The sequence below is a fragment of the Mercurialis annua genome, linkage group LG2, assembly GCF_937616625.2.
Source record: "Mercurialis annua linkage group LG2, ddMerAnnu1.2, whole genome shotgun sequence".
Classification (NCBI taxonomy): Eukaryota; Viridiplantae; Streptophyta; class Magnoliopsida; order Malpighiales; family Euphorbiaceae; genus Mercurialis; species Mercurialis annua.
This window is the reverse complement of record NC_065571.1, coordinates 45,153,008-45,180,063: the sequence shown is the minus strand read 5'-3', so window position 1 is coordinate 45,180,063 and position 27,056 is coordinate 45,153,008. Positions and strand designations below refer to the sequence as shown.

At 31.0% G+C, this 27,056-nt stretch overlaps 3 protein-coding genes across 4 annotated transcripts; 2 read left to right on the top strand and 1 right to left on the bottom strand.

Moving 5' to 3' along the window:
- Positions 1-7,698: 7,698 nt before the first annotated feature.
- On the bottom strand, positions 7,699-9,729 carry LOC126669475 (EPIDERMAL PATTERNING FACTOR-like protein 6). Its single transcript, XM_050362949.2, has 3 exons — positions 9,266-9,729; positions 9,137-9,183; positions 7,699-8,051 (listed from the first exon to the last, which is right to left on the bottom strand). Exons 1-3 carry the CDS (start codon positions 9,402-9,404, stop codon positions 7,839-7,841), a joined length of 399 nt encoding a protein of 132 aa, XP_050218906.1. The 5' UTR covers positions 9,405-9,729; the 3' UTR covers positions 7,699-7,838.
- Positions 9,730-17,601: 7,872 nt separating this feature from the next.
- Positions 17,602-23,310, top strand: LOC126670134 (snRNA-activating protein complex subunit). 2 transcript variants are annotated; one of them, XM_050363800.2, is made up of 11 exons: positions 17,602-17,819; positions 18,597-18,879; positions 18,988-19,069; positions 19,190-19,245; positions 19,851-20,112; positions 20,589-20,677; positions 20,773-20,857; positions 20,965-21,063; positions 21,469-21,594; positions 22,011-22,271; positions 22,929-23,310. In XM_050363800.2, the coding sequence occupies exons 2-11, from the start codon at positions 18,689-18,691 to the stop codon at positions 23,220-23,222; spliced, it is 1,545 nt and encodes a 514-aa protein (XP_050219757.1). In that variant the 5' UTR covers positions 17,602-17,819; positions 18,597-18,688; the 3' UTR covers positions 23,223-23,310. The 2 variants fall into 2 exon arrangements, with proteins under 2 accessions (XP_050219757.1, XP_050219758.1); XM_050363801.2 differs by having other exon boundaries at positions 17,603-17,819; positions 20,968-21,063.
- Positions 23,311-25,229: 1,919 nt separating this feature from the next.
- Positions 25,230-26,542, top strand: LOC126669845 (putative F-box protein At3g25460). Its single transcript, XM_050363412.2, has one exon. The coding sequence runs from the start codon at positions 25,289-25,291 to the stop codon at positions 26,492-26,494; it is 1,206 nt and encodes a 401-aa protein (XP_050219369.1). The 5' UTR covers positions 25,230-25,288; the 3' UTR covers positions 26,495-26,542.
- Positions 26,543-27,056: the final 514 nt, after the last annotated feature.

Sequence of the window (27,056 nt, the reverse complement as noted above, 5' to 3'; positions counted from 1 at the left end):
AATAATTTTTTAAACTGAAGCAATATGAAAAGTTTATTTGAACCTTTCTTCACTCAAATTTAAACAAGTGATTATAATTAAAAGTAAAAATTGAAAAACAGGCTAAAATTGGAGATGTTAAAAGGTGGAGATAGAAACAAAAAAATCAAAAAAGAGTATTAAGCCTTAAATTATTTCAAAAATTTAAATAATAATATGTCTATTAAACACACACAAAACGAAAAAATTAGTTAAATCAAATATTATTAGGTTATTAGCTAGAAACAATGTAAACGTGTGAATACGAACTTTCCAGGAAGAGCATTACAGCTATAAGCGTGTGTTCTTAACTTCAGTTAAACAATTTGTGAATCCTTACCATAATAACAATAAACTACCATTATTAGAACCCATGAAATCATGCGAAAAAGAAATATTCGAACAATCCTTAATAACTGATACCACAACAAACTTCAATCACAAGTGAGAAGTTTCCAAACAAATTTAAGTAGAAGGCTTTAATTTTTCAAACATAAATTCAGTATATTTAAACCACCAATACAAAGAGGAATAGAAACATTATCCCAAGCCAGTTTATAAATCCCTCTAGAATTAGCTGAACCAGCTCATAAGAACCACTCTCCATTGATATAATAACAGAAGTCGGAATAGTAAAACTACACAAGGAGTAAACTAGTAGGCTAAAAAGAATAAAATTAATCATAATCAAACGGCAAAAAGAGGATAAGAGGTTGCCTTTCAATTGTGTAAGATGTTTTAAAAAATTCTGAATTAATGGAGTCTAATGGGTAACTTGTAAGTTCGTCGAAGTAAGTGGATACTCCAAATAAGTTATATGCAAATGCTCCGTTTTACAATCAAGGATGTTTGCAACTTAATTATCATCATCATCACTAACATTCAACCTAATAATGGAACTCTAATAAAAATTAATACGTAACCCAAATATGAGCTCAAAGCATCGTAGTTTTCTAAATAAGTTTTTGACCATTTCCAAATTGTTTGGGAGAAAATTAAGTGCATCGTCTAGGAACTAAAGAAAAAAGATTGTTTCATTATATCCATTTATATGAATTTTTACAATAAGATTTAAGGACTTGACTTTATTAATAAGAGTTTTAAAATTCTCAGCTGCAATCACAAAAAGCATAGGTGAGGAGGTCACCTTGCCTAACTCCTTTTTTTTATAAAGAAGTTGTCTAAAGAACTTATATGGATGAGAAATGACATTAGAGAAGTCTCCAGAAGTGAAGAAATCAATTGAACCCAAGTATTATTGGAATTCATTTTTTAAAAATTTCTAAAAGAAACGGTCAAAAAAACTATCAAAAGCTTTTTGAAAGTCTAGTTTAATCATTAAAATATGATCTCCGTGTCTCAAGGAGAGGTGAATAATTTCTGAAGCAATCGAATGACAGTCACGAATACTTCGACCCTTGATGAACCCAAATTGGTTCTCTGAAACTAAAACAGACAGTAGAGGAAACGATTAGCAAGGATCTTTGATAAAACCTTAAAAACACTGTTTATGATACTTATAGGTCGAAATTTTTCAAATGACTTGCTCCCTTAACTTTTGGAATAAGAACTAAGAAAGCCGAATTCAATCTTGTAGGAAAGACAACAGATCAGTGGAATTCATCAAAAACTTGTTGAAAGTCATGTTTTAATAAATCCCACGCCTGATTGTAAAAAAACAAGTTAAATCCCTCAAGCTCCGACGCTTTATTGTTATCACAATTTTGCAAAGCCATGAAGACTTCACTTGGCTGAAAATTTATCGTTAATAAATCTGCTTGACTTGCATCATAACCATATTAAGCGTGTCACTCACCATGTCTCGCATCGAGGTAAGAATCTTGTCATGAAGGATTTTAGTGTAAGATAATTGTAACTATAAGGTTCATTTAAATACATTAAGTAATTCATCTCTATCTATATACTTATGATATGGAATGTTGGCCGATAGTCATAATTTATGAGAACTTGTTAAGTAAAGGATTACTCAACTAGTTAGATATTAAGTATTAATATCATTTCTCATTGTCATTTAGAAGTAAACCTTGTTAGTCATACACACCTAATTATTGATCGTCTTATATTAAATCAATTAATTGATTTAATAAAATTGATTTTAGTTTGGAACGTGATCCTAGCATATGTTCTAAAAATGGTTTCAAAGATGTAGTTTATAAATTACAAGAAGGATATATTTGGGTGAAATATAACTTCAAGAATCTAATTGGTAATTATTATTAATTTGAAGGATCAAAATGTGATTTGGCCAAACTTGATGAAATCGACTTTTAATTAGATTAAAATGATTAATGGAGATTAATTATTATTCATGAGATGAATAGTTCTATTGATTAACTTGTATTCACATTAATTATTTATGATTTATTAAATAATAAGGAGTTATTATTTAAATTCATTAGTTATTAATTTATTGATAAGAATTTATTAATATGTAAATTAATATATAATGAGATTTACTTTTTAATTATTTAATTGATCTAATTATGAGTCAATTAGGACTAATTAACTATTAATTAATTTTTTAATGGATATTAAGAAATTGACTAATGAAATTGTGCCACTTGTCATTCCATAAGCTAGGGTATAAATAATTTTATATAATTATGTACACTAGATTATGCATGGAATATGCAAGGTGTTATATCTAAATAATTTGTTTTAATATGTGTGAATTAAAAAAATTAATTTGACACGTATGAAGGTGAGTGTCATCTACATGTATATGTATTAAAATATATATTTGCAAAATGACACCTAATAGTTATATGTCAATATGCAATGATTAGAGAAAATCATATAGATATACTTAGTATAGACTTATAAGCTAAGTCAAAAGTGTTGCATTTATTTGGAATGTGATTCAAAAAGGTGAATATCTTAAAAGTAAACATATAAATCTTAAGTGTTAATCTTTATCTTTACATATTTCATGTTGCATTATTTTTTTCTTAATGTTTTTGATATTGAAGTGTTTAAGAAGTTGCAGTAGCTGCTACTATTTTGAATTGTAGAATCGAAAATCTCCCTTTTTTTTACATGGGCTTCTCTTTTGCTAAAAAGAATCTGCAGGCTGTTCACTACGCTCCTCTAATGCAGAACTTTGCGAGACACCTTGCTAGCTGTAAAGGCAAGCTTCTATCTATGTCAGGTCGATTAATGTTGATAAATTTGGTGTTAAGTAGCCTTCATGTATATTCGATGTGTAACTTCGCCATGCCAGTTTCAGTTATGACTTCAATGGAAAAGTTAATGCGTAACTTTCTTTGAACGGGTTCAATAGAAAATAGGGGTATTCGTAAAGTCGCTTGGACAACCGTTTGTTCTCCACTTCGTTATGGAGGTCTCAACGTTCTAGATATTCGCCTAAAGAATCTGAACTTGTTAAAATGGGCATTGAAGCTTATTTCTTGTGATAAAACATTATTATGGTTCATAGTTATAAAGAATGGGAGTAGAATTTCGACGTTACATGGTCTTAAGGAAGCTAATACGTGCAATCTTTTTATCATTTGTCGGGGAATCAAGAAAGTTTGTATTTCAAATGGAGGTATTCTTGATTTATTTAAATCTAATATTAGCTTTAAGGTGGGTAATGGCAGCGATTTGGAGAGATAAATGGATGCCCAATCAATCTCGTTCTCTATGCTTGTCTCATTCTCAGATTTTTAATTTAGTTTTGAACAAAGAAGTATCATTGGCTTGTATACTAGAGGCAATGTCGGGTTCTTCTCATTCATCTATTTGGAGAAGGCGACTCAAAATAGGTGAAACAGAAATTTTTGTGCCCATTATTTAGAATCTCCACGCTGTGTCTATTGCTGCTAATCGACTGGATTTAGTTGGTCGGATAGGCAAAGTTGAAGGCTTCACATCAGCAAATTATACAAGAATCTTTTATGCAGGTTCAGATCATTTAATGGATGGTTTTCATGGGAGATGGAAACATAATATTCCTCCTACAATTCTTTTTTTGTTTGATTGCTGCAAAAAGAAAGAATTTCTCCAAATAGGTTTCTTTTTCATAGGCTTATAATTGAGTTCGACATTTGTTCTCTATGTTCATGTTCTGAATCTAGTGCTTATATTATCATTCATTGCCAAGCAGTTTGAGTCTTTTGGTGTGGTATGTTACGCAAAATCGGTGTGCAAGCGTGGCCAGTTCCTTCGGAGGTGTTTAGCTTTTATGGTCAATGGTTAGAGTTATCGACTTTTCGTTACCGAGACTTATGGAGTACCATTTGGTTTTTTAGTGTCTAGGAGATTTGGAAGGCTCGTAACAGGAGAATTTTCAGAGAAGAAGTTATAGATTTTTCAGACTTGTCTTTTGGTTGTATTGATAAGACTGTGAATCATTATAAGTTTCACAATCCTAGTTTTCATTACAATAGCAATAATATATTTAGATCACTAGATTTCTTTGTTTCGAGCTAGTATTTTTAGCGTTTTTACCTACTACTTTTTATGGTTGTGCTAATCTAATCATCATTTATCAAAAAAAAAATATGGTTTATATTCTAAACGTTGGAACTCAACTTAAAGATTGATGGATTAAATACTACAAGAAGTTGTAGAGATTAATTAAAAAATAAAACCTCAAAAAGTTTATAAGATCAAAATCAAAGTGTTTGGTGTTGCGAATTTACATAAGTTCTCCGAAGGAAATTGGAGCAAGTCGTACATTTAGATCATTAGAGCATCTCCACTCTAGTGCGAAAAATACCTCACGGTGCTATAATTTAGCATTTAACATAAAAAAAATACATCTCTATTGCACTTCTATTTCATATGCTAAATTTAGCATATGCTAAAATTTGTGACAAATTTATTAGAAAGTTTAGCATATGCTAAATTCTACTATATCTAAATTATTTACAGATTTGCCAACAGTAATGATAATCACTTATAAAATTATAAATTTAGCATTTAGTATCTCATAATCAGTGAACTTCTTACTGAGATAGTCAATATTCATTGCCTTCCTACCCTTTTCTTTCATCGTGCTGACCAACTCAAGGATTTGATCTTATACATAGTAGTTATGGACAATTCCTTAGGTGCTTTGCTCGAAAAAAAAAAAACAATGATGAAGGGTCTTATATTATTTAAGCCGCATGATGGTGGCTGCAGAGAAAAAAGACTTTACGGGCCAAGGGACGTCTCGGATAGATTGTTTTTATAAGGCGTAGGCCTCCCAAAAGGTAACGGAGACGTGTAAAGGTTTCCTCGAGCCGGACGGAGATTGGCCTTTGAGTGCAAAGGCAGAAGGGAGCTTGACTGCAAGACCCACTCATCGAGCAGGGACGAAAGTCGGCCTTTGTATTGAAATTCAATAATATGTACTATATATAGTATTTTATCTTATTTTGTGAATTTACAAAATAGAACATGCAATGGAGATACTTTTACTATTAGGGATATAAAACACTCAATTCATATCAAAAGTATCCGATCAAATCTCATTCTTGTATACAAGTTAGAGGTTTTATACTTTCGACGCTTAAACAATTGCTTAAGGTTTTTATAAGAGGTAAATATACTCTAACTAGTCTTTTATGTATTTTAAATATATGATGTGTGATTCCTAGTTGGATGTTAATATAATCTAAAAGTTTAAAAATTTTATTTTTGAATTAAATAATATATTTTAAATATTCAGGCTCATCCACCCCCTTTGTCCGTGCTTCCACGTACGTGTACCAGCACCACCAACTCTAGCCACCTTTTAACCCCTAAATTTTAAATACTCAAACATAAGTTGATAATATAAAAGTGAAAAACATGTATTTTTACTAATAAAAATTAACGAATATTTTTAAAAATATTTAAATACAATACAATGGTGTTAGACTTAATTATCTCATTAAATTAAAGTTTTATTTTTTGAACATTAATAAAAAAAATTGTACATGTATTAGTCATTTTATCTTTTTCTTTTTATAAGTAGTAGTATTCACTCAAATCATATTTATTAGTCATGTGTATCGGACATGGAATAGATTTAATATTGTTGATATAGTTTAATGGAAAATTCTTACCTAAATTTGGTCGATGAATTTTTCATGCACTTATCTAATGAGGTGTTAGAAAATTTAACAATTTTCTCTCTTTTCTCATTATTTAATCTTTTTTCTTATTTCTCTAACAATTTATTGGATAGGTCCATGAGTTTTTCATAAACCGGGTCTAGATAAAAACTTCCCGTAGTTTAATATATTATTTAGTGATTAAATTATACCACTTTATTTCATTAGAGTTCTAAACTTTTTTTCTATAAAATCTCTTAACTCTTGATTTTGTTCTATCTAATTTCTCAAAATTTTACTTTTTACCGATCTGACCTCTTTTTATTCAACGTGGCAAAATGTGTGTATTCAAACGTTTTAAAGCACGTGAAGGATAATTAGAATACATAGTTTGACCCTTAAATTATACTATTATTCTATTTAATCCCTGAACCATTTTTTTCTATTACACATTTAAACTTTTAACTTTTACCATTTAACCTTTTAAAAATAAAACTAGTTCAACCATATTATATCTAATATGAAAGTTTAGAAGCATGTAAAATGAATTTATGTATGATGACATAGAATTTTTAAAAAAAAAATATTTTAAATTTTGATAATATTTTTGTAAATTTCCGATGACGGTAAAAATCAGAAAAATAGTAGAAAATAAATAAAAAATATTTAAAGCTAATCAAGTAATTATATGATATTATTTCTTGTACATGTAAATATTTTTGTTTTACATTTCAACAATGACAAAAGGAGTATTTTGCCTCTCTTTTTAACAATGTTTATAAAATATATATATTTATTATACTTTAATGATATTAAATGAAGGATTAATTGGTTAAAAATCACAAACTTTAGTGTGTTTTGCAAATTTAACACGGACTTTGAATTTTGGCTATTTTAGACACCAACTTTTAATTTTTTGTAATTTTAAACACCAAGAAATTTTCCATTTAAAATATGTTGATGTGGACGTTAAAACATTATTTATTCCGGTGTATACATCAATATTTTTTAGCGAAAAATTGCTCAGTGCTTAGAATTGCAAAAAAATGATAGTTATATTAAATTGTCAAAAATGAAAGTTCGTGTTAAAATTGCAAAACACTAAAATTTATGATTTTTAAAGCAATTAAATCTTAAATAAATTTTAAAATTATATATAAAAGATATCGCTCCTTATTTAATATATAATGTACATATTTATACTTTTTTAAAAATTAATTCATTGTGTGAAAGATTAAATGGGTAAAAAATAGTAGTTTAAATGCACAATGGAAAAAAAGTGTTATAAGTCAAAATAATAAAATAAAGTGATCAAATAGAAAAAAAATCAATTTTTTCCTCGTCAGTGCGAATGTCATTCACGAACAATTTGAGGGGTTAAATAGAACAAAATCAAAAGTTAAGAGATTTAATAGGAAATAAAAAAATTTAGAAGTCTAATGAAACAAAAAATATAGTTTAGTGGTTAATTATGTATTAAACCGTATTGATATTACCAAAATTAAAGTTCAAACCTAATTGTATATACTTGTTCATGTTATTTTTTCATAGTCGGCATTTATGCATTACAAAAGTAAAACATTATCATCATTTAAAATAATTTATTCATAGAAATAAACTATAAATAGTCTTAAAATATTTTAAAAATTGAAAAATATGCATAAAAAATTGATTTGAAAAGTTAGCAATATAATATGTCATGATTTGGGCAGTTAATTAGCAAGTCAGGCAGTAGAGATTAACCTAAAATAAACTACAATTAAAAGTTGACAAGCATTATGGTATGTACAACTTGTTGCCACATTTGCACCTCCAAGCTTCTGGGTAATATTCAGCCGTCACCGGAGTTCCTGGCGGCACCGGCACATGCACCGGCTTGCATGGGCTGCACCTCCCACACTTTGACATGCACCGCGGCGGCGATGAGCCGGGTCCGCTCAGAAGTCTTCTAGTGCCCATGATTTTTCTGTCTCTCATTTCATCAAAATCCTATTCAAAAACGAAAAGAAAAAAATAATTAATCATTCAATACTTAGTAGTAGTAATATTTTAGTATTAGATTTTGGAGATCAGCGATATGGTTACGGTTAAACCGCTGAGCACTGCTGGCGCAAGTTACCAGGAGTCTGAATAAGGCGACAAAAGAAGGGGCTCAATCATAGAAAGCTAAAATGCGCAGGAGAGCATTATGCGCTTTAAGTTAATTATAGGCTGAACCTGAATTAAAATGGGACCACTAGTGATGGATCCATAGATCCGACGGCTGAGCATGCAGCAGCAAAGCTCTGCAGCAGTCATTTAGGCCATCTTTAATTATAGAAGCCGTACATATTTGTGTGTATGGTGATGAGAAAAATGAGGCAAATGTTTCTTACAATGTATGGCACCAACCAATAATGGATCACTTGAACTTTGATAATTACTCAATTTTAAAACTATAATTGGAAAAAATATTATTGGAAAAAATTTGAAAACCTTTACAGTACAAGTTAGTATACAATTATCATTGCTCTAAATACCATAATTAATTATAAAATATTAACTATAAAAAGTTTAAATTAATTTTAAAAGTGACCAACACATTGAAAATGAGGGTCAAAAAATTTTATGGTTACCCAACTACACATATTTAGTAAAATAGTCACTGAAGATTCATAATAACATCTTCCCATCCAACTAATATTTTTTTAAAATGGGAGATTATCCGCTCATCTCAAATTGGTTTTTGCTTATGTGGTTGTCATCTTGTTAACCTCCCCGCATAAGCAAAAATTTAATCTGAAATGAGCAGGTATAACCTCTGGACATTAGTAAAAAATTAATTTGAAATGAGCGGAAACATCCATTTCTAAAAAATATCAATTGGGTTACCTAAAAATAAAAGTAAAAATGTTGGTAGCCATTTTATTAAAAATGCAAAATTTAATAACCGTAAAAAAATAACCTAAAAGACGACGTACAAAAATATGAAAACATAATTGAGAATGTAAACACAAAACATGAAAATATGAAGCATTACAAAATTAAAGAAAACAATGGTTGTAATAATGTAGCATAAGTAAGTAGGGTCTCACCTGAAGATAGAAATGTGGGTTCGTAGTAGAAAATGAAGACCTGATGCCTGCATTTTAAAAGGAAACTTAGACAATAAAAACGTATACAAACAAGTAAAAAAACAAACCATTTTTTAACTGTTGATTTACCTACACAAGTACCGGAAGTAAAAATGCTAAGAAGTACACAGAACGAGAAGAAGAAGAAGAAGAACGATAAACCGTAAAATGAAAGCGGCCGGTTGTTGTTGAACCTCAGTACGGAGTTTCCGTTCTTCGAAAACTCCATTAATAAAGACCAAAAGAAACCCTAGAAACAGAAGATAAGATCTGATATTAATTAATGGAGTGATTTAAAGAGAGGCATGTAGTGGTGGTGGAGAATATATATTTGGTGAAGGGATGGGATGGTGAGTTCCTAAGCTTTACTATGTTTGGGTGATGGATTCTCTTGCAGCTTTTCTTCACTGTCTTTCAACGATTTCCCAAACCCAGAAAACCTTCAATTATTTATTCATTTTATACTATACTTTTACTTATTTAATTATTTCAATTCCATCTCTATTTATGTATAAACTCTCTTTTTTCTCTTATTTTTAAATTGACACTTTAACTATTTCTTCTTGTTTCTTTTGCTTCTTTTTTATTCTATCATTTGTTTTCTTGCTAACTATTAATTTCATTTCTATTTTTTATTTTAATTTTTTCCTAAGTAATATTCCATATTGGTGTATATTTCATTGTCATTGTATTATATGAATTGTATGCTAGTCAATTATTCATATATATTTGTTCTTAACTTTTTTTTAGTCAATTATTCATATATATTTGATTATAATTTATTTTTTTTAGATTTTTCTTTTGCAAAGATAGATTCCACTATATATTAAAAGTTGTAGAGGCAAGATTCCATGAATCTCTTGAGTATAAGTGTATAATTTGGAGTGGAGTAGCCATTAGGCTACTCCTTCATTAGCATTTTTAGAATTTTATTTTATGATAATGACATAGTTAGTACCCTCGTCTTTATGTTTTACAACCACAAAAGTAATTTTAGAGTTGTCACCGTATTAGAACAACTTTTTAATTGGCATATATTGTCATATTCACTTAAAAACCATATTAGAACTTACACTAAACCATGAGGTTTTGGATTTAAAAATGCATCCATTAATATGTGTAGACTCGCAAAACAGTTGGGGTTGAAACCGCGGCAGCCTCAAGCTTTGGCAACCGCGATAGTAGTTGATCGAAGTCGCTACCTAACTATATTAAAACATTTCTAATTGACATAAGAGCATCACAGTGGAGCTGTGCGTGCGTCTAATAGTTGCTCAATATTGAGCACTTTTCATTGCGAAAAAATGGGAAGTGCTCAATAACCTTTGATCGGTTGGTCTGCACTGACCGTTCAATAATGGGCCTTTATTTTTTATTTTTATTTTATTTTCAATTAACTAAATGATAGAGGTGGCAAATAGATGCCCAACCCAAACACCCAACCCAACCCGCCCAAAGAAATACAGCCCGTTTGCACCCAAAAAAAGTTTGGGTAATTTTTGACCCAACCCATTTTAGCCTAAAATTTTTTGGGCTAAAATGGATTTATAAGAATGACCCAATGGGTGAAATTAAGTCCAAACAAATTTCAATATGAAGAGTATTTGAGTTTTTAAAATAATATTTATAAGTTGTATAATTTATTTTTCAAAATAATTTTTTCCAGAAATTTTTTTTTCCCGGAAATTAGTTTTTCTGGAAATTTATTATTTTTCCGGAAATTTTTTTTCCAGAAATTTTTTTTCCCGTAAATTTTTTTTTCCAGAAAATTATTTTTTTTCGGAAAACTTATTATTTTCCAGAAATAATTTTTTTTAGAAATTTATTTTTTTTCCCGGAAAATTAATTTTTCCCAGAAAATTATTTTTTCGGGAAAATTATTTTTTTCCCGGAAAATATTTGTTTCTGAAAAATAATATTTTGAAAAGTAATTTCTTTGAAAAAAATTTAATTTGATTTTTTTATTTTGAACTTTTTATCTCAAATATAGATTTCAAGTATCTCACTTTCTATTTTGGATAATTTTGGGTTTTTATGACCCAACCCAACCCAAAACTGCCCAAAAATATTGTGACCCAAAATTGCCCAACCCAAAAATGCCCAAACCCAAAGAAACCCATCCAAACCCGCCCAAGAACACCCATTTGCCACCTCTACTAAATAATGTTGAAAAAAGTAGAAAAAACACACTCTTTTTAAAAATAATATGATTTCATACCTCAATAAGAAAAAGATAGAGAAAATATCTCACCATTTTAATGTTTTTATTTTTTTACTCTAACACCTATTTATATTATAATTATACCTACCTTTTATTATTATTTTACTCTAACCATATTTGACAACTGTCATTTATTTTCTTTATTTCTCTCTCCTTTTCTCTTTCTTCTCCATTCCTTTTGTTCTCCTTCTCTGTTCTTTTTTTTCGCCATTTTTTTTCTTCATTTTCTTCTTCTTCTTCATTCCTTCTTCATAGTTAATTCATCATTCCGCCGTCGCTCCGCCATCATTCCGCCGCTGCTCAGCCGTTTTTCATATTCAATTTTAGCGTTTTTTCCTCGGCTCGTGGTGATTAATACGATTTGTTTAACTTTCAGATCTAAATAAATTACTCTTGAATTTTCTCAATTTTAGATCTAAATATCTGCATTAAAAACGTTTTTATACACAAAAAATGATTTTCTGGAAAAAAAAAACACTGCTTCTGATTATCATATGAGTATCATCACTGCATTATCATGCAAGTATCATAAAACTGCAGAAAAAATCAATTTTTTATTAAAAAATAGCGTCTGATTATCATGTTATTATCATGTCGCATAACATTAATTATATGATTATGATAAGATTATGATAATACAAATGTACGATAATGATAATAGTATGATAATGTTTTTATGATAATATAAATGATAAGCTTATAACAGTATAATAATATGATACTTACATGGAATTTTTTTTACAGAAATAGTGTCATATGATAATATTTTATCATATGATAACGAGATGATAATATTTTATGATACATATATGATAATATCTATGATAATGTATGATAAAATAGTGTGTGATTATCATGTCGTTATCATAAAACTGGAGTATGATAATTAGATGATAATGAATTATGATAAGGTTATGATAACTGGATGATAACGTACGTGAAAATAGAATTATAAAAAGATTCATGAGACCAGTATGATAATCATATGATAATAAAACAATAAAATTATGATAATATTATGATAATATGATACATGTATGTAAAAAAATTACAGAAAAATTATGATAATGAGATGATAATGTAAAGATAATATGATACTTGTATGAAAAAAATAATTACAAAAACATTATGATAACGAGATGATAATGTGAAGATTATAGTATGATTATATGATACATGTATGAAAAAAACAATTACAAAAAATTATGATAATAAAATGATAAGGTGAAGATAATAGTATGATAATATGACCTTATTATACTTCATTATCGTACTATTTTCTTCACATTATCATCTCGTTATCATAATTTTTATGTAATTTTTTTTCATATATGTATCAAATTATCATACTGCTATCATAATTTTATTATTATGTCATTGTCATAACATTATTATTTAGGTACAATAATACATTATCATTTCAGTATCATATAATTATATTATGATAACGAGATGATAATACAGTGATAACAACATGATAATCAATTTTTTTGTAGAAAATCTTTCTTTATACAGTGTTATGATAACAACATGATAATACATTGATACTCATATGATAATCAGAGACTGTTTTTTTTTTATAAAAAAATCTTTTTTTTCTGCAGTGTTATGATATTCATATGATAATCAGATGCTGTTTTTTTGCAGAAAATCGTTTTTGTGCAGAAAATCGTTTTTTCTTCATCATAACAACGTTTTTCATGCAGATTTTTAGATCTAAAATTGAAAAACAAATCAAGAGTAATTATTTAGATCTGAATGTTATAAAAAGCGCAATAATCACCATGAATTAAAGAAAAGTTTGCTAAAATAAAATATGAAAGAACAATGCAGCGACGGTGGAGCGATGGAGAAACAGCGGCGGAGCGATGAAGGAACGAAAAAGAAAGAAAGAAAATGGCGAAGAAAAGAAGAAATAAAGAAAAAGAAAAAAATTGACGAAAAAAAAAAAGAAACAGAGAAGAAGAAGAAGAAGAAGAAGAAGAAGAAGAAGAGAGAGAGGAGAGAAAGAGAAAGAAAGAAACATATAAAAATATGACAGCTGTTGATAAGAATAAGAAAATATAATTAGAATAAAAAAATAAAAAAAAGTAGGTATAATTATAATATAAACATGTTTTAGAGTAAAAAAATAAAAGCATTAAAATGATGAGGTATTTTCTCTATCTTCTTTTTATTGAGATAGAAAATCAAATTATTTTAAAAAATAGAGTATTATCCTAATCTTCCCAATAATGTTTAATGTATTTTAATAAATTTATTTTTAAATAATGAAATTTAATATTTTATTATTTAATATAATCATAATTTTCTTTTTGTATATATCAATTTTTTCTTAAATTTTATTTAATCAATTTTTATTTTATATTGGATATTTAAAAAAAACATATAAAAACAATTTATCATCTATTTTTAATAACTTATATTATATTATTTTTTAAATTTTATGTAACTTTAAGTTTATATAATATTTATTTTTGATTATATAATTTTATGTACCTTTAATTTTATGTAATTGTAAAGTAGCCGTTGTGAAATTTTATCCGTTATAATATTTTTAAAAAATAATTTATTATTTCTACGTAATTATTTATACGTAACTTTATAAAAATTATACATGAATACAATTTTTTTTATAAAGAAAGTAGTATATAGTTAGGCGTGGGTCCCTTATCAGTTTACTTTTTAAAGTCTAACCATTGTGAAAGATTGTAGAATAAAGTTGAGTTTGATGGAAAGTTGATATTACATACTCATTAGACTTAAAAACATGTCTAACGACTGTGGATGCTCTAATGTAGACATCATGTCATAAATGTATCCTACTATCATTAATTAAACTACATAATACATCTTATTTCACATTTAAATTATCTATTAAGAGTCATGCGTAATCATATTTTATTATAGATTTTACATCGGTATAAAGTGAATGAAAATTTTATCAAAAATGATTAAAGGATATTAGTAGCACAATTATAAATTAAAGGAAATAGAGATATAAATATGAACAAATAGAGTTTATATATATTTAGATAAGGCTTAGTAATTACAGAGATTTTCTCAAGCTTTTAGTCGCATGGTATATCATGAGGGGCTAATACCACGCTAAGTTGTTTTTCAGGAACATCATTCTTGAAATGGACAGTAAGCTTGCTTTTGATGCGCTTTCTAAGGAGAATTATCCCACTAATGCCAATTCCAGCTTACTGAATTCTATCAGAACCTTCATAGCACAAGATTGGATTGTTAATGTTGTTCATATCCATCGTGAAGGTAACCGGTGCGCAGATCGCATGGCAAATCAAGGCTTTCGCCAAGATGTGGGTCTAATCATTCATGACAACATGCCTCAGGGAGTTGCTGACTGCATTTTGGATGATATAGCGGGTGTTTCTTTGCCCCGTATGTGTAGATCTCTTTAGTTTCTTGGGCCTTGGCCTATCTCCTCTTTCAAAAAAAAAACCTTGGCAAATAAAAACGTGAAAACCTTATGAGGGGAAAGAATATAGAACCGACATATGAGAAGGAAAAATTTGAGAGTTATAGACCAGATTCAAGTCATAAATACTATTTTCTTATGAATTCATATGGTAAGCTATCTTTAGTTCATATGCAATTTTAATTAGGGTTTTTGGTATAAATTAGGGGATATCATATTAATGATTGAAATCATAAATCTAAGGTTACATATGTTTGAATTAAGTCTTATTGCATCAAGAATATCTCAATTAATTTATATAGCAAGTAAAAGAATGAAAATTTTTTAAAACATTCCTAAATGCACAAGAGCTTCTGTGCATGATTTTGTAGAGATATACCTCTTTGAATTGGATGATTTTTCTTTCTACTAAAACTTCAGATTGTTAGCTACAATTTTAAAAGTTTATAGTTTGTACGATTAAGTTTGTAAGCTATTGGTTTTGTTCAATACATTTTATAGTTTTGTCTGTCTTAGCAATATGAACTCTGTTTATGAATAATTGTATAATTTGTTGCCCATAACTTTGAACATTGATGAGATTCTTTTTGGGACTAATTTTAGACTCAAATATGTTCATTTCGGCTTAAGAATTTTGTATAATTAAGTTTACGGAATTCTGGATAACATTTATGTGGACACCTCTTTTCAGGACAAATAGAAAAATGATAAGGGATTAAAGCGTCCGATAATGATTTTCAGAGGCACTCGTCCGAGTGACGACTGACGAGCTAGTGATCTGCCTATTAAAATTTAAGCGGCCTATATCGATGCGCAGCGACAAATTTAAAGGACTGAAGCGCAATTATCGCAGTAACTCATAAAAATCCAAAAGGGTTATAATAGAAGTCTAAGAAATTGGACTAGTTACAATGGCTTATAAATTTAAGGGCCAATGTATAGGCTTGACATACTAAATTGCCCAACACTTAACCTTAGTTGTCTTGAAGGCCCTTCTTGACATTTTCATTGGCCAAAACAGCTTTTTTCACCTTTTTCATTGCTCACACTAATTAACTAACCTAATCCTACCTCTATAAATAGTATAGTTAAAAGGCCAAATCTTTCATGAAAGTTTCATAAAAGTCCAAACCTTTTAATTTTATCCAATTTGTCCAGAAACGCATGATTTCATTTCAATTATGTCCAACTACACAATTTTGCTTATGTGGCATTGATGTGTGGCATTGCCACGCAGGTGCCACATGAGCAAAATCATGTAGTCGGACATAATTGAAACGAAATCATGTGTTTCTGGACAAATTGGATAAAATTGAAAGGGTTGATCTTTTTTGATTACTTGGCCTAGTTAAAAAAACCTAAAGGAGGCGGCACACATATTTCAACACAAACCCTAATTGCACAAATACAAACCCTAATTGACTACCCTAACCAAATTTTTCAGCCCCAAAAACCTTCAAAATTCAGCCACATATACTGATTCAATCGAGCTATTTCATTCTTCAAGAACGAAATGTTACAACAGCAATCTAAGTTGGATTCTACGTCCGGATCTTTAAAAAACAACCCCATGTTTCAAAACAATACTTTTAAGGCATTATTAAGACCCTGTATTCATATTTGTTATCATATATACATGTTATCTTGATATATTTTGATTCATTAGGAAGCATGATCAGTAATTTTTATGTTCTTTGAGAAAATTGTCTTGATTTGCCATGATTTTCTTTATTTTTGTCTCTAGATCCATGTTTTAAGGTGTTTTTAATTTCTGTACATGCTTTATTTTAGTATATTTGAGTTTCCAGAAATGTATTTATGCGTTTTGTGTGTGTGTTTTGGCATGTTTTTTGATGAAAACAGAACCCAAGCAAACTCTTGAGTTCTGGCGCCGCTACCGTTGCTGGTTCTTGTGGTGCCGTTGTCCTTTGTTTGTCAACACTCCCACATATTTGAACCTAAACTCTAATCTTCTTTTCGCATTTCCGGACTCATCCGAGCTCAAAATTGCTTTCCGTTTAAACGATTAGCCATGTAATTAGCTGTAGATTTTTTTTATAATATCTCGGACCAATCTCAATCATCATGCATCTTCAATGCATCATCAGTGATGTATGCCATGTCGTTATGGGTCTTGAAGCCTGATTCTCGGCCCATCAACTTCTAGTGACAATTCCTCTTTCATTTAGACTCGGAATCGAGTCCTATTTGGACTAGTACTCAAAATTTGTTCATCAATTTGATAAACAGATTGTTCATCAATTTTAATGAACAAACCCATATGGGTTTGTCTGTCCTACTCCTCGTCAAAACGAGAAGCAATTAGGGAGGAGCAGATTTGCTCCTCGCCTAAGGAGCGATTTGCTCCTCATGCGAGGAGCGGAGCTGCTCCTCCTCCTCTAAGAAGAAGAGCAGAAGCTCCCTTCTCCGGCAAGGATGCTCCTCCTCCGCTTCTTCTCTGAAAAAATCAATTTTTTTTTTAAAAAGGTTTAAAACAGTTCTTAAATTAATTAGTGTTTAAATATAATAAATTAGAGTAAATTATAATAAACTGAAACCCACTCTCCAATTAAGGTGCCATCTAAGCATAAGATGTTTTTGATTAATTAGTGTTTTTTTGACAAGTTTAGGGTATAAAGTGATTCGGTTTTTCAGTTTTGGACTTTTTTGATATTTTGTGCCAATTTGAAGGGTAAAATGATCCTTTGTTCAATATAAAAACCCTAAAATCAAAATTAAATCTTGGCTACGCATCTCCACCACCACCAACACACCCTACACCTACATGATTGTGTCACTTCTATTTCAGCCACCTCCGTTTTTGTCTTCAGATGAAAGGTAACCTAGAGAGTATTTAAGCGTTCTTTGATTTCATATATCAAATTGATTGAAAAAATTAGGGCAATAACAACAATCTGAGGTCTGCGTTGATTCAATCCAGCTGAAGCCACAAACTCAAGTGTTGCAAGTTCAGTATTGTGGTACGTTTTCACTTCTTTGGTTTCAATTCAATTCAATTCCTCAGCTATATTACTAGTACTCTACTAATAATCATCTTTCATTAACTCATTTCACTATGCAAACCAGTACAAATAGAAGAATCCCTAAGTCATTGCAAATAATTCATAGGATTAGTGCCCAAAATTGATTTGGAGAATACTTTCTTTTACATGCCTGAAACTGCCCAAAATCAACCATGACGACTGGGTTTTACCCCTTAATTTATTAAAACATAGGCTAAATACATTCTTTACTAATCCAATGCCTCGCCTTTTATTATATATCATCGCCTGGGTGCTGAAAGGTGTCGTTCTATTGAAGATAATCTGCTTTAGATGTTACAGACTCTATTTTTTTATAATTCTGTTGTGAAATGTTCTATTAGCTAACTGACCAGAAAGTGGAAGGAAATGATCTAGATATGCTACACCAACTAATTTACGTTAGGGCCTGATTGACGTGGCTAACACTACTAGATTTGGCTTAATCGATTTTTAAACTTAAATGCATTTTGAGCTGAAAAATTAGTTAGAAATATGGAATGTCCTTTATCTTTTTGTTTTATCAAGGAACTCGTGTTAAGTACAACCATTCTTCCCTCTGTTTCTGGTTCAGTAGATAATTTATCTTTTGAATTATTATATTATCAAATGCATTCTTCAGTGATGCAAGAATACGTGTTTCTTTTTTTTCTCTATTTTCTTTTCTTTGTCCTATTTTCTGTTGTTCTTGCTGATTTTTCTCTCTAATGATTGCAGATGAATGATATATGTATCAATAGCTGGTGAATAAACATAATAAATAGCAGTTATAGTATTTCCATGTGGAGATAAAAATATTGTCTATAGAGATGAGTGATGATGAAACAATTGCTATTGCACGTGGAGGACCTATTTACATCCCCAATTCAGTTGGGCCTCTTACTAGGGTTCCTGAATTTGAGTCTGCTCTTCTTTGTGAGCTCCAGGATTTGAAGCATGAATTATCTTTTGATGCTTCTTTTTCTTCAGTTTGCAACGATAACGATGATGTTGATCTCTCGTAAGTTTTTCCTTTGTTTTAATAGTTCGTGTATTATTTGTTATTGTTATTATATTTTTATTTTACTGCTTATAATAGTAATAATAATTGAAATGAAATTGGTGTCAGGGTTGATGACATTAAACCTTTTACCGATGAAGATTTGGTTGAAATGGCCTTAAATGATGAAACTTTTCATCCTCCTTTGATTGTATGTATGATGTTTGCTTTCACTTTTTTTAATTTCTTATGTTTATTTATCTCTGTTACTATTTTATTTGCGTTTGTAAGAAAAGGCTTTGCTATTATCCTTTCATAATATTGACTACAGGATAAGGAGACGAATGAAAATTCTTTCCACCCATCCAAAGAGCCATTCAATTTAAGGTGAGAGTATATCGTTTCATACATTTGTAGTTAAAAATTCTTTTGCAGTTATTCTTTATAGTGCACCCCGCCAATTAGTTACTATCTCAACAGTCAAAACTTCTCAATTTCTCATGCCTTTTGTTTTCCTGTCATGCTATTTATTCATTTTCCACATTTCATATTTCTTTTTACAATGTTCTATGTGATGTTACCAAGACCGAGTGATCCTTCTGTTGATTTTTCATATATGTATTTCATTTGTCTTTTTACCATCTCATTTGGTTTGTGAAAACTTCTGATTTAGAACTCTCTTTCAGGCCTATCACTTTTTTCATGATTAAATAGAGTTCCAATTATCATTTCCCTCCTTGATTTGCTGGATACCAATCAGGCTTTAGGTTCTCAGTTTGAAATTGTAATGAATTCAGTTCATTGAACAAGATCTTTTTATTTTATTTCACGAGAGTTTTAAGCTATCTGCTTCGTTCAGTTTATTTACTTTTTTTGTCTTCACTTTCCTTCAAAAATAAGTGCTACTGATCCTATCTGTTTTAAAATTTGTCTGTTTTCCTGCATTTTTAACATTTCCTTTTCTTTTCTAAATGTATCTACTTTTTCTTTAGAGAAAATAATGATATAGTTTCACACCAAACCAATGCCCATTTGGAAAGCTCTAGAAGAGGAGAGGATCCTTCACCTTCCCCTGATTTGCTAAATGAAGAGAATTGTTGCAATGGGACTATCGTTAGCCAAAAGTCAAGAAAGAGAAAATTATCTTCAAAATCATCTGATGGACCTCGCGCTACAACCAGATCTAATGGAGCTGCCACTAGGAACACCACAAGAAAGTCAAAGGGAAGGAAGGAAAATAAGCATGCCCTCGATGTATGTTACCTTACATTGTCTACGTACATTCTGTTTGTTCACCTGTCTATTGTTGCTGCTGCTAATACATATTTTTTTTGTTGGAAATGGCTAACAATTTATGCTATATGAACTACCTGCAATTTTGTTTTCTATAGTTTTTTCTCCCTCAATAGTCATTTATATTAATAGTTTTTTTTATCCATGCTATTAAATTACGCTATATCTTTTTTTTCTCCTGTGCTAGCGGGCAGTCAGTACACCTCCCTTTGTCTTTTGCATTGCAGATTAAAGAACTGTGATATAACCACTTACCTTTGCATATGGAATTATGGATGTACTTGGAATTGAATTAGTTGTACTCAGTCAGATCAAGGAAATTTGCACATAGTAATGCATCTGTCTCTGTAATGTATCAAGGTGCTATAATTTGTAATGATCCCTCATTTATGGTGAATCATGATTGATAATTGAAATTGATAACCTTGGATGACCAGGAGGGTTGCCTTGCAAAGGTTGGTGAATTGTTGAAAATCAAAGAGAAGCAGGATCAAGAAAAAGCAGCTTCCAGATTGCATTCATTAAAGTTCGTATAAGCAAATGTTCTTTTGCAAACTGTGTTGTTGCTGCATCTTCTTTGCTGTTTTGCTTAACTTTGCCTATTTTTTTGTCACATGCTAGTTGCAAGATCAGCAAAAGTCTTGTTCCTTTTTCAGAGAAATCTGAAAGCCTGAAATATTTAAGATCTACACATGTTGAGAAACAGGTTATCTCAAGAAGTTTCCTATTCAGAATGCCTTTATTATTTCTAATTATTTTATTTGATTTCTCATACTTCCAAAAAGTCCTTATTTTTTTAATCTTAATTACCAGCAGTTGAAGCACCCAAATGTCCAAGAACACGTAGCCTTGCAGCATCCGGAGTTTGTTCTTTCAGTTGAGATTTATCACAACATAAGAAACTGGATAAAGGTTTGGCTTTCTGTTCTAAGCATGGATATTGAATGAATTCTTTCGGTTTCAGTTACTTCTGTCAGAAAATAAGTAAATGTCATAATGCTTCTTTTAATGTAGGATAACTTGTATGCGCAGGGTAGTGCTAATTTCTCCGTCCAAGTTTTTATTGGTCATAGTTACTGATGCTTGGTCATAAGTTTAGGCTTTTGTTTCAGAAACTCTGGCAAATTAGAGTTCATTATGATGCATTTGTGAACTATGTTATTGCATCATTAATTTTAAAATTCAGGAGAATGTACTTGATAGATATGAGAGAGAGAGAGATGGGTGTAGGATATTCTTTAGGACGAGCAAAGTGCTTCTGGGTTTTGTTGTCCCTGCACATCTGACTTATTGACACTTTCTGGGGTTTTGTTTTAGACGCAAGAATTCTTGGTCCTTGGAAGACAAACTTTGACCGAAATGAGAGACAAGATTTATTGCATGACAGATCAGGTGATGCAAAAGGCACAGCAGCATGATCCATCTGGATATTTTCTTGTGGAGGTAACAAGTCTTATTTTTTTTAGGCCAAATGTTGTAAAAAGGCCAAACCTTTCACAAAAGTCCTGAACTTTCAATTTTATCGATTTTGACCAAAAACTGATTATTTGGTTTCACAAAAGTCATGACCTTTCAATTTTGTCGATTTTGGCCAAAAATGAATTATTTGATTTCACAAAAGTCCTGACCTTTCAATATTTGGCATGCCACATAGGCGTCACAGGCGTCACATAGGCAAATTGAAATCAAATTGAGAGTTGGCTACAATTGAAACCAAATAATTTGTTTTTGGCCAAAATCGACAAAATTGAAAGGTCAGGACTTTTGTGAAACTTTTATGAAAGATTTGGCCTTTTTTTTATTTTAAACTTGTTTCTCACAGTTTAATACACTAGATAACGAGTTGGGCAAATTTGCAGGATGTGTTTTGTAATGATTTGAGGGATCCATCGGCAACTGATTACAGTGCGCCTATATTTGATTGGCTTAGAAACTCAAAAGATGAAGCTCTTAGCAAATGGGAATGCATCATTGGTGGTGAGCTACGAAGAAAACATAAGACAGCCTTAGGTCAGTTACCAACTTCGCGTTTGCCTCAGTTCAGACGTGTTGACATGCAAAAAACTCGGTTTTGTGATCTGAGATTTCGTCTTGGTTCTGGATATCTCTACTGCCATCAGGTAACAATTTTGCTACATCTTCTGACTGAAACTTTTATTAACAACAGCATCTTGTCAAGAATATCTCACATTGCTAAATAAAGAAAATATAATGAATTTATAAAGCTAAGGGACAAACCATTTAAATGATCAGTTCTATATATTCTGGATATGGTTGGATTCAAATTCCGTTACATATGCTCTTACACTCTTAACTCATATATAAATAATAATCACTTCCACGGTTTCACCTATAATAACCAATAATTTTATTATTTTAACATGGTATTAGAGCAGGTTTGTCTCGATTTCTTAACTTCCTGGTTTTCTATCTAGATGTCCGATTCTAGCGATCCGGTCGTATTACCGCTGCGAATGAATCAAATTTCAGTTTTAGGTGGAGTTTATGTTTCAACTTTCAAGCAATAACTGATTATTCAGTTCCGATTGCACTTAAGAGACAGTCAAGAATCTTGCTGAAAATAAAGTGAATATAATGACATTAAAATGATGAGGGGCTAACCACTCAAATGATTAGCCTAGCTCTACTCATTTGATATACGGTTGGATCTAAAACTCATTGTACGTCGGTTCTTACATTTCGAGTACGTGGGGCATTTTTTATTTACTTTCATGCTAGAGCACGTCTTAAGTAACCTCTTCATTTCTTTTGATCAGGGAGACTGCAAGCATACCATTATTATAAGAGACATGAGACTGGTTCATCCCGAGGATGTACAGAACCGGGCAGCTTATCCAATTACAACTTTTCAACTGAAACCACGAGTTCGGAAGTGCGATATCTGTGGAATTTTCAGGCCAAAGAAAGTCACGGTGGATGACAAGTGGACCCCTCATAATCCGTGCTATTTCTGCGAAGATTGCTATTTCCATCTTCACTATAACAATGAGACTGGGTCGTTACTATATAATCACTTGGCGTATGACTACTTGCACGATCTGCCCGAGTGATTACTTTACTGTTTTAGGTTAGTTCTATAATTAAACTGTATTAATTTCATTTACTTCATTTATTAGCATATTTCTTGGTGTTAATGCATATGGCTTTATAGTGTCGAAAATTAAGGTTATGCTGTTTGTAATACCAACAATTGAGTGGTGAAAAAAGTTTTGAATCTTTAATCTATCTGATAAAACTGAAGTGTCGAAATTTAATTTAGTGAAGAGCATGTCAGCTTCCTGATTGCTTAAGAATAGCATTATTTTTTATGTATTCAAATGATTAAGATGTACAATATATTAGTACAATTTAGTTTCGATTTGATTCCTAAATTTAAAATCTATTATTTTTATTTATTTTTAATTTCTGTTAAAAAAGTTTATTTTTGTATTTCGGTTTAGTCGAAAATCAAACTCAACTAAATCAAATTGTATTCTTTAATTCCGATTGGTATTTATTTTCTTAAGAAACAAAACAGTTTTTATATTTTTACCATTGAAATTGATTCATGCACACCCCTATTTAGTTGTAATTCATTCTAATTTAGTCTGTATGGCAAAGAACCAAACTCCTTAATATCTGATATGTTACTATTAGAAGCAGTGTGTGGATGACATGAGAATAGGAGTGTCATCGGTCGGTTCACTAGTGAAATATGTAAACTATTTGGTTTTTGAAGAAAATCCGAATTAAAAGGTAAATTTGGGTTCTGTTCGATTTTTTGGTTTGGTCGAACAATTTTAATATTTCTCCTACTGAAATCGACCAGTGCACACCATTACTTATTTGTAATCTTTTTCGTACGGAATAATCAAACTCCTATATGAAACTCCCTAAATCACTCAAGTCTCATAAAATCTCAATAAGGTCACTAAAGTCAATTTTCTTACAAAGTGGTCACTGAATTATACCTTTTATTACAAAAATATTTATATTGTTACGAAAAGAACACTAAACTTTTTGTGAACTACAAAAAAGTCATTGGGTTATTCTTTTAATTATAAAAAGGTCACTGAACTATATTTCATTTTTTAATTTTGGCTTGCCACATAAGCAAAAATTTTAGGTTTTTACGTCGTTTTATATGGGTGAACCCTTTTGTAATAAAATGTATAGTTCAGTGACTATTTTGTAAGAAAATTGACCTTAGTGACCTTTTTGAGATTTCCTGAGACTTGAGTGACCCATGGAGTTTAATATCCAACTCCTTAATATTTGACATGGCACTATAACATGGAATTTGTAGATGACATGTGAATAGAGGGTGTCATCATTGCTCAGTTCGGTAGTGAAAATATGAAAATTATTCGGTTTTTTAAAGAAAATAAAAATCAAACCGAATTAAATGGTAAATTTTAGTTTGGTGCGGTTAAATTTTTAGTTTATACCATTTCAATAATGATTTTCCTTTAAAAAAAAATTTAATTAATATAGAAGATCAACTTTTTAAAGATTTCATAGTATAAAAATATTTAATATTGTATAGCTATAAGTAAATAAATGGCCAAATGTTGTAAAAAGGTCAAACCTTTCACAAAAGTCCTGACCTTTCAATTTTGTCGATTTTGGCCAAAAACTGATTATTTGGTTTCACAAAAGTCCTGACCTTTCAATTTTGTCAATTTTGGCCTAAAATGGATTATTTGGTTTCACAAAAGTCCTGACCTTTCAATATTTGGCATGCCACATAGGCGTCACATAGGCTCCACATTGGCAAATTGAAATCAAATTGAGAGTTGGCCACAATTGAAACCAAATAATTTGTTTTTGGCCAAAATTGACAAAATTGAAAGATCGGGACTTTTGTGAAACTTTTATAAAAGGTTTAGCCTTTTTAAGACATTTGGCCTAAATAAATCACTAAAAAGAAGTTAAGGTTACTTAGGAATATTCAGGAATAATATTTTACTTGGCTTAAACTCGATTCAATTTATTTTTTTCCTATTTTAATATCCTTCTTGTGTTCCCAAACCCTATTTAGCTTTACTCTTATTTTAAAGCATGGATACACGAGAACTTAAAATTATTACATAGGCTTAATCTATCACGCCAACCGGCAAAACAAAGGAATAAACACATGGGAAAAGAGAAGGAAAGTTCATCAAATTCTGCCCCACAACTCCCGGATCATCTAGTAATGGAGGTCCTGAATAGAGTACCAGCCGCACTGCTCGTCAAGAACTTCAGGATCATATGCAAATCATGGCTCCATCACATGTCTACTGCCGATTTCATAATGCGGAATTTTTTCCGAAGCAAACAAGAATTGCTAATACAAGATCCAGTTACTGATGACCCCTCTCGCTTCACAACTAAATCGTTGGAGATGGACGAGAAGGAGCTCGGGTTCAACATCAACTACGACTATACGCCTCCAACTCCATTATCAATGTTTCACTACTTCTGTATACCGAAACACTGGAGCGGGTTTAGACCTACAACTGGGCGGATCAGCTGCAGTTACAACGGTGTGTTATTGATAAATACTGCTTTAGAGGATGGGTGGTTATATCTCATCAATTTCCTTACCAAGTCCATTGTAATCCTCCCGCGATGCCCGTCTAATTGTCCGCATGAAGCTTGCGGCTCAGCTCTAGGGTTCGATCCTCGAACCAAGCAGTATAAAGTGGTGCATATATATGCTGCTGGTTTCGGGGTTGAGATATTCAGCTTGGCTGACAATGCTTGGAAAGTGCTTCCGGGGCCTTTCCCCGAAGACTGCCAGTTGGACGCTAGACCTCATCACGCCCCCAAATTTTGCTGGGATGATCCCGTGTTAATCGACGGACGTTATATGCACTGGTACGTAGAGTCAGACCGCTTCTTGATATCCATGGATGTGAGTGATGAACAGCTTGTCAGAACCGATCTTCCTAACTATGGCATCGGTATGGATAAGGATGCATATGTATTGTTGGACTTAGGGGGACAACTTTCGTGCATCGTTAATGTTTCGGACACAAGGATCGACGTGTGGATTTCGAAGGGCTTTCGGAAACAGGAGTGGATCAAGAAACACAGTATCCTTGACGAAGAAGTAAACTACATAAACCTAAAAGCTCAGCCGAGTATGAGTAAACTGATTGCACTTGCAGCTTTGAGAAATGGACAAGTGATTATGTTTAAGCAAAAGCAAGAAAAAGCGTTTGTGTACTTGTATGAGATCAAGAGTAGGCAGATGAAGCAATTGAAGATGCCAATGAAGAATGGCCAAAGGTTTGTGCTTCACAGAAACAGTCTCATGTCCTTGAAAACTGACCATCTAATTCTGAATCGCACTTAGATTATCTATCACCCTCCTAATATTTTTATTTTTATTATTATTCTTGTTAAATACTGTTCATGCTCTTTATATAGCTATTGATATTATGAACTCTTCTATGCATGGTTAAAAATAAAAAAATACATTGATTATCTTTAATTCTTGAAATATAATACTTATGAAATAGAATATGCTAAAGTGGGTGTCAAATTTAATATAAAATTTAGCATGTGCTAAATATATGCTAAATTTAGCACATAATATAGCATTGTAATAAAGCACTACATTTTATTTTAAATGCTAAATTTGGCATTGTAAGGAGATGTTCAAGGTTACATAGATTATGTCACATACACACTTAAACCATAAAGTCATTGTAATGGTATTTAAAAGAATTGAACTTGGCCTACAGAATTGAGCATTATTGCGTCTCACCACGGGTTGCACCACGTAGTGCCTCCTGTGGTGGCTTTCTTCTCACCACGGCCATTGTGATCTTCACTTCATCACGGTATTTGTGTCGCCTCTTCACCACGCTTTGCACCACGATCATGGTGCTTCCGGTGGTGAGTTTCTAGCCGAT

Bases quoted from the DNA above. Each gene is read 5' to 3' on its own strand.
- LOC126669475 (XM_050362949.2), bottom strand. From the start codon at position 9,404: ATGGAGTTTTCGAAGAACGGAAACTCCGTACTGAGGTTCAACAACAAC. The intron at 9,184-9,265 runs GTAAATCAACAG...TTTAAAATGCAG, and splicing joins TACTTCCGGTACTTGTGTAG to GCATCAGGTCTTCATTTTCT. The intron at 8,052-9,136 runs GTGAGACCCTAC...GTTTTTGAATAG, and splicing joins ACCCACATTTCTATCTTCAG to GATTTTGATGAAATGAGAGA.
- LOC126670134 (XM_050363800.2), top strand. From the start codon at position 18,689: ATGAGTGATGATGAAACAATTGCTATTGCACGTGGAGGACCTATTTAC. The intron at 19,070-19,189 runs GTATGTATGATG...TATTGACTACAG, and splicing joins CTTTTCATCCTCCTTTGATT to GATAAGGAGACGAATGAAAA. The intron at 22,272-22,928 runs GTAACAATTTTG...TCTTTTGATCAG, and splicing joins GATATCTCTACTGCCATCAG to GGAGACTGCAAGCATACCAT.
- LOC126669845 (XM_050363412.2), top strand. From the start codon at position 25,289: ATGGGAAAAGAGAAGGAAAGTTCATCAAATTCTGCCCCACAACTCCCG.